This window comes from Diadema setosum, chromosome 13 (genome assembly GCF_964275005.1).
Source record: "Diadema setosum chromosome 13, eeDiaSeto1, whole genome shotgun sequence".
Lineage (NCBI taxonomy): Eukaryota > Metazoa > Echinodermata > Echinoidea > Diadematoida > Diadematidae > Diadema > Diadema setosum.
Window position 1 is genome coordinate 21,653,252 of NC_092697.1, and position 12,690 is coordinate 21,665,941.

At 40.0% G+C, this 12,690-nt stretch overlaps 1 protein-coding gene across 1 annotated transcript in view; it reads right to left on the reverse strand.

The window, feature by feature from the left end:
* Window positions 1–12,690, reverse strand: part of LOC140236478 (uncharacterized) — a 139,594-nt gene that overhangs the window by 89,794 nt on the left and 37,110 nt on the right. Inside the window, exon 4 of the mRNA XM_072316401.1 lies at window positions 8,763–8,924. Within this exon, the coding sequence (XP_072172502.1) occupies window positions 8,763–8,924 (162 nt within the window). The remainder of the gene's footprint in view (window positions 1–8,762; window positions 8,925–12,690) is intronic.

Sequence of the window (12,690 nt, forward strand, 5' to 3'; positions counted from 1 at the left end):
GACAATCTACAGATAGGATAGAAGGGAGAAATTGGGATGAAGGGCGACAACATAAGGACGGTATATCTACAGTGAAATGTGATTGTAAAGTGGAAACATGAAACTAGATTCTAAGATTGAAGGTGAAAACAATGCATTCCATTCTGTGATGTCGTAATTACAATTTTGCTACACTTTAATAACACTACAGAGAGACATTTATATCAGGGAAAGCTTCATGTGGATATGGAATGTTAGATTTTTTAAAGTGTTCACTGGTATGTATTTCATGATAATAAATCTTGAAGGTTTTGTGTGGTAATCATAACCTTGTGATAAATCTTGATAGATTTCTAAGTGCACATTGGCAATAAATATGCTGTAATCAGATTAAGTTCTATTCTCCTTTATTCTTTTATTTATTATTTTGTTGTCTTCAACCCACTCTGAATGTGTCACGTATGATTCTTATAAACATGGGAACATGCACTCCATGTAACTGATAGGACTTATAACAAATTGACATAATTATTCAACCATCACCAGACAGTTCTGTTGTAAGATGTTCTTTATTTAACGAAAACTGTAAATTGGTAGGTGTATGTTCCCATGCAAGCTCACAACAAAATACAGAAATATGATTTCTTTTAATAATAATTCATTATGTCTCTAAATTTACAATTAAAGAAAGTGATTGCAAAAAGGATGTCAAACATTGTATATCAAAATAATAGATTATTGATTTGTCTCCATCCGTAGTAACACACACAACTGCAGTGTGCAGTTTGTAGGCTGCTGTGAAAAAAAATCACAGGCAGCCCAAGCGGGATTCGAACCCACGACCTCTGGATTACTAGACCAGCGTCATAACCACTAGACCACCGGAGTGCCCTGGCACTACCTTTACACATGAATAATTACATATAGAAGGGCTTGGGAGCGCTTCGAAGCTTACTGCTCTTATTAAATATGTACATGTCATTTGCATCTCAACTAAAGATGATTAAACACACTGAAATTCTTGCTTTAAATGATATTCATAATCATTTTTTTTCTTTAATAGCTTGGGATGGACACTTTATACACTGTATCGGTCTACATTTCGCCTACAATATGGAATTCTTTACTTCGAGACGTTTCTTTTTAAAAAACAACTAGAAATGTCGCTTTGGCGACTGGTATGCCTCCGCCATAATGCATGATTTTCCCAATAGGTCTAGATAGTACATGTGGACACTGTGTGATTACATTTTCACAAAATTGGCAAAATATTGGAAATCGATTGTACATACAATTGGCAGCATTTAACCCCTACTGTTGAATCACAAATGTACTCGTTGATCTCTTTTATTAAATCCCATAGAAACCTTAAGTCATATCTGTAGGCAGACATAATGGATAATTCCAGAAAGCAAACTTCTTATACAAAAAAAAAGAGAAGAAACTTCTGTGTGGATGGCAGGTACCGCAATAGCATGGATTTTTTTCAGATTTAGTTATCATAAGTTGTCAAAGAAAGCAAGAAAGATGCAATGATTTATTTGAATATTGAAAATCCCATCAGGCTCTTGTCAACATTATGAAAGGGATAATTGCTGAAACAAAACCGAGAAACTAACTCAAATGAAAGATTGGTCTGCGAAACTCAACTTCGATGTTGCTTAAAGTTGTTGTTTTTTTTTTTCTCTCATACCTATGAATGACAGTCTGATTATGTCATTTACAGGTCGTTCAAATAATCTACTTGGCCAACAAACCAAATAGAGGATATTCTGTATAACATTCATGCAACGCAAGATCTGATGGTTATTGCCTTTATGGGGTCCTATATATTTCATCATGGTGAAACACAGCCTAACATATGCGAATGTTTTACGCAAGAATACTTTGAATAGACCAGGTGGCCAGAGTATCAGGTTACATTGTACCTTATTGAATAGACAGGATGTTGATATAAAGACATTCCTGGACGCGCTCGTAGAAAAGTCGGGGATTATGAGCATAATAGAGAAGTTCAAAGGCCGATTACAGACGGTCTCTTTTTTTCTGCACTGGTCCATAGAATGCATTTGCCTTCGTAGAAAGCGCTCCAAATTTGTGAAGAGTGATTAATTTTGTGAGAGATGGACCTGTGATAACCCATCGCTTCAATTGAACACTTTGTTTTAGGAGCAAGGTATTTTGGGCAATAAAAGCATGAAATGTTCTTGTCTTATCTCATATGTATCGATGAAATCAAATGTTTTCATGCTGCTATTGAAGTGGTTTATTCACTTATCGTGCCAGCGTAACATATATGTAACATATATATATATATATAAGGATATATATGCATTTAGGTAGGACTACATTTTTTCATTCCATTAGACTTCGCGCACTCATGCACATTGCAGCATTTTCATATTCATAAACGATTGCAGCAAATGCTCATTTCCTTTATACATTATGCTTATTGAATGAGATTAGTTCTTCATTTCTTTCTTGTCTTTTATCGGGGGATGACTGGTACTGTATAAACAATTAAACAAATATTGATTTACACTCATGACATAAGAGAAGAACAATTCAGCAAAATTAGCCGTCTGTTATGAGAGATTGAAGAATGCCAGGAGAAATGTTGTTTATTTCAACAAAGATATTGCCTTTTCCTTATTTTCTCAAGTGATGTAATAATTTTAGGCCTTCAAGCCTGTGTGGCTTGTGCTTGTCATACTTCTATGATCATGTCGGCTTCTTCTACAGCTGCTGGAGTATACGCGATGGCCAGCCTTTTTTTGTTGTTGCTAAATTGAATTAACTTCTGCGTCGAATTCGGGAATGGTCACCTGCGACCCTGTTTGAAAAGACGCTCTCTCACATGGAGACGAATTTGAATTGTCTACGGGCATTCTAATTTGAATACGTTTTTTTGAAGTGATAGTGAGAGGAAACTGAGATTGAATTATGAACATATTCATGGCGCTATCTTTTTTTTCTTTTATTTTGTCGACGAGTTTGAATTACATAACTGTAAAATTAGAAAACAAACGTACACACACACACACACACACAGAAAAAAAAAAATGACTGTGAAATCTTCGCATAATGTTAAACCATTTTGAACACTCGAATATGCCATTTTCTCTTCCTTTGTAATACATTTGCCTCGATTCGTGCTCCTTCATTTTTATCTCATTGCATCACATTACTTTCCTTTCCAGCTATCCACTATGTCTTCTTTATTCTCATCATCTTCAATTAGTCGTCTAGATTGAATATCCTCATCGATGGTGGCGATCACTTATCCAAGATACTTTGCCCGTATTATTATGTATAATCTAATAAGATATCACCATAACACAGATTATAGGCAAACCTAGCCGTGTATAATATTTCATTTCGTTTGCAAAAGTGTGTTAAGATTACCATTCATCGAACAAAATTTAGAAGACCAGCCTATTTTATTTTTCTCTCTCTATCTCTCAATCTTTCTTCTTATCGCATAGACTCCGATGTTTCATAGGCAGACCGGAAGAGCTTATAAATGTTCCGTTAACTGACTTGAACATGTGTTTTATAAGATCATATAGTTGTAAGTGAATATATAATTATATAAATATATATATATATAATAATATATACATATATATATATATATATATATATTGTAACGAAATTCGGTGGAACCGATTCGATTTAACCGTTTCGATTATAATTTGTTATAATCGATTGTGCCTACAGCATAGAAAGGGGGCACTATTGGAACGTTGGGCAAATGCTGTAATGTGGTAGTGCAGTATTATGAGTTTTAACATTTATTATTAAATATGTGGTTACTTGTTTGTTATAGGCAAGTTTGGATTATTTTAATACCAACTCCGGTTTAGACCGATGATACATGCCGAATTGTAGTAACCATGTACAAGAGATACTGCCAAAATATATAATCGTTGTACGAATTTGATAACCACGCCAACATTGTAAATAATTTGAATGAATACTGCGGATATTTTCTGCGTCCTTCACGGCCGTGCGGGATTGCCTCCTCATTCCGCGATAGGAGGAGAGGCATATAAATTGGCCGTTGTGTGACATAGTCCGCAACAAGCAGCCCGTGTATGATACATTTCCAATGTGTTGTTAATGTTTACTTCTATGTGTAATAAACTGTACATGTGTTCCTGAATTGCTGCCTTCACTGTGTCTTCTTGAGGGTTCTACCACAATACATCAGTTAGGAGAGTGGTGGTACATGTTCCTGAGAAGACCAACAAGCAAGTCATTGGATTTCGGGCATAATGGTAATGTGACTTGTCGCATAGTCCGTGCCCAATCCAAGTTCCAGTCGTCGCCGTTGGATTTCGGGTATATTGGTAATGTGACTTGTCGCATAGTCCGTGCCCAATCCAAGTTCCAGTCGCCGCCTGAAAAAGTTGGTAACGGTACGATACAGCACTTTACCCCGTGCCAACGATACCTGTGCCACCATATGGTTGTGAAAGGTGTTCCACGTTAGCGTGATTGAGTTGGTAGCAAAAGTTGGTAGCAAAAGTTGGTAACAAAATTTGGTAGCAAAACTTGGTAGCAAAAGTTGGTAACAAAAGTTGGTAGCAGAACTTGGTAGCAAAAGTTGGTAACAAAACTTGGTAGCAGAGCTTGGTAGCAAGAGTTGGTAGCAAAAGTTGGTAACAAAAATAAGTATACCAATTTAATATCCTCTACAAGTAACGCTTGGGAGTGACATACTCTAAGTGATGCTGAACTTGGTATGTGTGCCGCTTGTGTTGGTGAGCTGCTTCTGTCACAACATAATACATGGTAGCATACAGACTTGTAGTTTTAGTAGTTTAAAGGGATCGTTGTAAACTGCAACAAAACGAACCCCGCCTACTCGGCCATCCTGACACGGCTCGCGGAGGCATTTGTACAAACAGTCGAATACACTCTCTTACTTCACGACGAGAAGGCGAGTCCGTCACACATGGTGTCAGGAGTGGGATCCCTATTTGTAACTTTTGTATGAATAGATGTAGTTAACTGTATTTTCACTATGGCACGCGGAACACCATTGTTGGAGTTGTCACTTTTGCTGGAGAGCAAGATCAGCGAAATCGACGACTTAATTGCTCACGTGTCCGAATCGGTGCGCAAACAAACTGGAGTAACGCCAACTTCGGTTTCTAACTCACGCTGCTCACCGGTAACACTTGGAGGGCGCCGTAACCAGTCGTCACGACCAATCTCGCCAGTGGCCGTGACACCTCAGCTGTTTGGAGATGATAATGGAGAGGTGGAGTTGTCAGCTCCGCCATCGGCAAAGCTACTACCTCAGCAGCATCAAACTCCAATGCAGCAGTCGCATTCATCTCGTACAAGTGACCAGCCTGTTACATTTGGAGGACAACCAGATGTAATGCCACACCAGTTTGGCCCGAACCAGCGACGTCGAACAGAGCTCTGGGACCAGAGACGTCATTATGATGTTCAGACCAACAGAAGCAACCAGCCGGCCGTCATACCAGATAGATATGATGGCAAAGGACCTGTACTGGACTATCTTTGCCATTTCGAAGCTTGCGCTGGAGTAAACCGCTGGACGGAAGTGGAGGCTCTCCAGTACCTGGCTGCCAGCTTGAAAGGAGCTGCTGTCAAAGTACTAGCACAGCAGACGGGACGTCAGTTGACGTACCAAGAACTTGTGAACCGCCTGAAGCACCGTTTTGGACCTGTTTCGCATTCAGAAGTATTCTTGGCAGAACTGCGTACCAGACGACGCAGACCGAAAGAAAGTTTGCAGGAGCTAGGACAGAGTATTCGCGAGCTTACATCCATGGCATATCCTGAATTCGAGGAAGCGGGCCAAGATAAATTGGCTCGAGGTCATTTTCTCGATGCTATAGTTGACCGGGATATCCGAATCGGCCTCTTCCGGGCTCAGCCTCGTACGCTCGACGAGGCAATCCAAGCTGCTCTTAACACAGAATCGTTGTAAACTGCAACAAAACGAACCCCGCCTACTCGGCCATCCTGACACGGCTCGCGGAGGCATTTGTACAAACAGTCGAATACACTCTCTTACTTCACGACGAGAAGGCGAGTTCGTCACAATATATATTCTCCACCCTTTCTCATGTCTCTCTCTCTCTCTCTCTCACACACACACGCACACACACACACACACACACACACATAGACAAAACAATAATCTATCCCGTTTGCTGATGACTTTTATCATATATATCATATCACAGTACACTGTGTAAGATTTAATCTCACTTGATGTGTAGTGAACAATATCTCATCCCGACATTACGGTGTATATAGGGTTGTAAGTGAATCGTGATTGCACATAAACTTTGCAACATTAAACCCGACAGGAAACCTACAAATGCGCTCGTTGATCTCCTTTATTAATTCCATGGAAACCTAAGACATAATTATAATTATGGTCGAAATCTGGAGGCAGTCATGATAGATAAATTCAAAAAGAAAACGTCTCTATACAAAAAAAATAGATAAATGAATAAATAAATCGTGGATTTCACAGGTTTAGTCATCATTAGTTGTCAAAGATTGCGAGAAAGGTGCAATGATTTAATTGAATATTGAACATCCCATCAGGCTTTTGTCAACATTATAAAAATTGTTGAAACAAAACCGAGAAACCAACTCAAATGGAAGATTAGTTCGCGTAACTCAACTTCGATGTTGCTTGAAGTTGTTGTTTGTTTTTCTGTCATACTTATGAATGACAGCCTGCTTATAAGATCGTTAAAAGAATCTATATACTTGACCAACGAACCAAATGGAGGATCCCTGTATAGCATTCATACAACGCAAGAGCCGATATTGCTACTACGGGGTCCTATATATTCATCATGGTGAAACAAAGCCTAACATAATTACGCGCGTGTATTACGCAAGAATACTTTGAATAGACCAGGTGGCCAGAGTATCAGGTTACATTGTACCTCCATGAATAGTCAGAATGTTGATACAAAAACATCCCTGGACGCGCTCGTAGCCGCCATCTGAAAAGTCGGGGATTATGAGCATAATAGAGATGTTCAAAGGCCGATTACAGACAGCCAGTTTTTCTGCACCGGTCCATCGAATACATTATAATGAGGTGCTTCGTATGTATTATGTAACCTTTTTTACGGACCCCAATGATTTAATGGTTGTTGGGAATCGAATGTGCAAGTTCTCATGTGGTTGTTACCAACATTTATCATAGCATTTATACTTCGACAATGACATACGCTGCAATAAAGCGAGAAACAAGACATATGGCAGAAGTTTTTTGTTCTTTTCTATCTCTTTCTCTCATACGCTTAGCATTCACGGGAAATTGTATATAAAAATTACGATGTTTGATATTTTGATGCTTGCAGCATTTTCAAAGAAACCTTGGGATAACTAGACCGGTGGTGTAATGTAAAACATTTTCTTGAATAAAGAAACGATTCAATCAATATCTATATATATTTGTGTATATGTATATAATATATATATATATATATATATATATATATATATATATATATATATAATGTATATTTATATTTCTTAATCTATGTATATGTATATATATATTTTGCCAAGATTACAAACCTATCGAGACGGAAACTGTTAATATACCGACCTATCCTGCAGCGACGATGTTTTTTTTTTTTATCTCCTGCTTACGACAATGTGTAAGCTCTACATATATTTCAAAGCTTTCGGGGAATATCAGAAAGGACAAAGAATGTGTGTGTTTTTTTTTTTTAAGAGAGGCAAAAATAGTAAAAATACTAATACACCATACTGATAATGTAACAATATGGAACATCTACAATGTACATTTATTATTACCTTTTGAGTGATCATCAACATCATCATCATCATCATCAACAAATGGTTCCCTTGATGTAATTATACAATAGCTTTTCTCTGTTGTTGTTAATTGTCATTATTACCATGATTATTTCTACACTGTTCAAGTTATCGAGTGATAAAGACACACATACAACCACACAATTTTTCTAATTTCTTTGCATGGAGAGATACATGTACACACGGTGATGGTACTCCATATTCTTAGAAAGATTGCAAGTGATCTCTGCAATGTAGAAAATCGTCCATTTTTGGACAGGCATGAGTGTTTACATGTAATACGCAGTTGCACAGACTTGTAAGGGCTTTCATTGAACATTGTACAGTGTGTACATCGTATCGTCTTCTCGCGATCGCTTGCAGGCACACAGGCATGGGCACGGATCCACAGACATGGACACGCAGGCGCACACATAGTCATGAGCACACACTTACAAAGGGGATATTATTATTTACAATGCATGCACGCACGGCCTCCAATGGATTCGCACGCAGGATGCTAGTCCACTGCCTAGACTGCCTTCGTATACCGCCAATGAGGGCGTATGAGAGAGTGAAAAAAAGATAAGAGTCCCGTGTCGGAACTAGCAGGATGCTAGATTCGCACGGACTCGCACGGTAGCGTGCCAGCACCACGCACGGTACCGTGCCAACACCTCGCACCATAGCGTGCCAGATGGTCCGCACTCGACGGTGGCACGCAGCCGCACGGAGGCGCACTGACTGGCACGCAGCCGCACGGAGGCGCACGAGGTCGCACGGGGTCGCACGGGGGCGTACAGAAGCGCACGCACCCGCACGAGGCCGTATGAAATGGCACGGAGCCGCACGCACCCGTGCGAAACCGCACGCAGCCGCACGAAGCAGCCCCGTGCGCAGTGCGTGCGGGAGTAACATAACTTAATGGTCTGACTGTAGTTACTTACCTGTATCACAGTTGATTCCTTGAGTTCCAGTATCACAAGAACATCCATATGGATCAGGCAGGCAGAATAGGTGAGGACTACATGCATCGGCAGTCTCCGATCTGTATGTACATTTGAATTCACAGGTTGGTCCAAATCGATTTCCACCATTGGTTCTGCAGACTGAAAAGAAATCAATTACACGCCAACACACATAGCTATTTCAAACACTTTCCCATACAGGTCAATATGTGTATCACTAAACCGTTCTGAAACCAATGGTGGCTACCCTGTGTCCCTTGTGTAACTATACTGTCGTGATATGTCATCAAAAATGTGTTTAGATGTATGCTTCTGAATCAGGCACATGAACATCAAATGCAGCTAGCTTCCCACATATATGTGAACATGCATCGATCACAAAACCAACAAAAAGTCGCGCCCATTGATTTTACGTGAGGACTTAAAAAAAGTGAATAATGGGTCAACCGAGTCAAGTTTTCCATATTTTCTGAAAGAGCTATCCTTCTTCTACACTATTCTTTAGTTTGGGATCATTGCGTGAATGGGAAAGTGTGTTTCCACCAGTTTTTCTACAACCTTTTTCTGGGGGAAAGTAGAATGATCAGATACTGTATGTCTTAGAGGCCCCTTTTCATTTCACACTCTTCACTTTCAAGTGTAATAACTTTTGAAAGGATAACGTTACTGCTTTGAAAGTGGCCATTTATGACGGACAGAATATGTTAACAAAACATGGTCAATATCAGCTTAATCTGATAATCCCTTCACATTTACACAAAGCACACACTTTTACATAGTGTGTGCTTTCTTTCCAGTATTTAGATAGGTTAGGGAGTCCATTTGAATAGAGTTATACATCATTTTAACCCTAAAGGGGCCGGGCTTTTTTGGCTATGCTAAGATGGGGTGGGGGGGGGGGGATGGTGCTGATTCCGCCCCCCGAGATCTCGGCCATCGGTGGTGCGATCGCGATGAAATTTTGCATGTGTGAGACCCACGTCATAATCTACAAGATTTTTTGAAACAATCAATTTCTAATTTTAATTGATTAATTATGCAAATTAAGCTAAAGATCATATTTTAGCCTATTTAAAAGCATTGAGAGTCTAATTTTTGATCTGTAAATCTGCTTTAGCATATTCAACAATTGTACATCATAAAAACTTCCAAAACTCATTTCAGTTCTTATGCATTTTATTGTTTTCAGAATTTCTTATGTATTTCTCTGTTTTTCAACTTTAATTTTTTCTTTGTTTTTTAATTGGAGATTGTCACTGACCACTTTTCTACCATAATTAGTCAAAAAATTAATCAATTAAAGTGATTAATTGTACAAATAATCAGGTTTTTATGACTTTCATGACAGAGCACTCTTTTCCATAGGAAATGTACACAAAATCACAAAATTGTGCCCATTTTGGGGCGACATTCCGTTACAAAAATGGGCGTGGCTTCGCAAATGTATGCGCGAACGTTGCAAACTTGGTCTCAAAAGTTGCGCGAGACTTGAACAAACAAAGTCAAGAAGCCTTGCGAAGAGGCCTTCTCGCGTTACAAAATTATAGCGCAAAACGTCGAGGGGGGCGGATTCCGCCCTTTTATAAAAAAGGGCTAAAGGGCTTTATAGTCTGCTCTTTCAGAATCTGCCCTTAACTAAAGATTCATGTCTGGCGACTTTTTGTTGGTTTTGTGATTGATGCAGGGTCATATATTGCCTTTCTAGTATCCGGTATACTATTCTATACTTCCAGCAGTCTAAGCATAGAATAGGATAACATCTATGACACTATCATTACACTGATTACTTGTAAATCTTGACCAAAAGGTCTCAGACATAATGCACTCATTAGCATTCAAATAGTGAATGGTCATGAGCAGTGGTATGAGATTTCACATGATGTGGAAGATAAAGGCATTCTTTTCAACAGGGTGAAGCCAAGTTGAATTGTGTGCCTCATCTTTCACTGAGTGTGAAATCTTGTTCCAATGTCAACCATTTTTCGTGAAAGGCGAATGAGTAGAACAATCACAGTACTCAGTCAGTTGTACCCGAAACTGATGGGTTGTGCATTATGAATTTACAGTAAAAAAAGTAACAAAATGCATGCTTGTAACTGTTGAGTGCGCATGACAAAGGTTTGTTCACTGTGACATCAGAGCTGTGCAAGATGGAACAAAAACGATGAGTTGATGATGAAACCAAAACAAAGTTCTCTGAAGGGCTCAAAATTCATCTTCCATCACTTGGAATTTACTTCCCATACATAGTAACGGTCTACCAAGAAACTTACCTGGCTGAAGTGATTTGCCAGGATGATGAGTTACTTTGCAGTGTTTTGAGATCAAAAGAGTAGAATAATGTTGATTGTAGATAATCTTTATTCCAGAAGAGCCCTCCCTTTTAACCTAAAGTTCAGCATTGTGGGAAAGTAGAACTTAACAAGATGATTGAACGTGCCCTTGCAATCGTTATCATCCAACGGGTCTAGGACTTGTCCCCCCGGAGGACAACTCCCCCGGGAACTACTCCCACCTGACAACTCCCCCGGAGGACGTCTCCCCCGGAGGACTACTCCCCCGGGGGACGTCTCCCCCGGGGGACGACTCCCCCGGGGGACGACTGCCCCGGGGGACGACTCCCCCCGGGGGACGACTCCCCCCGGGGGACGACTCCCCCCGGGGGACGACTCCCCCCGGGGGACGACTCCCCCCGGGGGACGACTCCCCCCGGGGGACGACTCCCCCCGGGGGACGACTCCCCCCGGGGGACGACTCCCCCCGGGGGACGACTCCCCCCGGGGGACTACTCCCCCCGGGGGACCACTCCCCCCGGGGGACCACTCCCCCCGGGGGACCACTCCCCCCGGGGGACCACTCCCCCCGGGGGACCACTCCCCCGGAGGACCACTGCCCCGGGGACGTCTCCTGGGGGACAATCCCATACTGAACAGAGATTTTTTTTTTGTGTGTGTGTGTGTCCTAGAAATTAGAATTAAATTCATCTGTGTAAAAACAGTATTCTTTTTAAATAAGATTTAAATTAAAGTTGGCGTTACCTAAGACACGTCCATCTTTATAACAAAGTTTTTGAAATCTCAGCACAAAGTTTTTACCATTGTACACGCTACATGTAATGTCTAAAAAAGTAGAAACGCAGGTCCATTTTATCACTGAAAATTGGTCAAGAGATAAACACATTGACGGATACACGCTTTTGAGGGGAGAGTTTATTCCTTAGCATGTACCTGTTATTCTTCATTATTTTATAATATTTTAAGAAGTCCATTCTTTGATGATTTTCTTTTTCTTTTTGCAATTCATGATTAAGATAAGGAATTGAATGAAAGAAAGATATCATTCAGAGGGGTGAAGGCTCAAGTTTTTGAGTTTCTTCAGTTTGTCTCCCTCTACAAAGGAATATGTTGTTAGAAATACCCTTTTAATGGGGTTATGATCTTTATCTTAGATTCTTATGATAGTTACTATCCTGTATGTCACTGTCAGTAATTTCATTGTGCAATTTTCGTTTGTTATGTTGACTGTGAATTTATCTGAACATCATTACAATTCTTAATGTCGGAGAAATAATTGACAGAAAAAAATATGAATATTCTGTTCCTGAAAAGACTTGAACGTGTAAAAAGGTAATATCTTCCAACCGGCATTAGGCACTATAATGCAGAAACAGTATTAGCACTGGTTGCACAGTTACCATGCATCCTGAATGCACCAGCCACATACCGGTATCTGCATGACACACGTATAACATAACCCTTGCTGTACTATTGTTGGTAGAAAACACAAGATTGATAGCTAGAACTTGTTATTAAGAGTATGGTAGTCAATACTACTTGAAAAAATACAGAAACTAGAAATGTCGCTATGGCGACTGATGCCTCCGCCATAATGCATGATTCTCCCAATA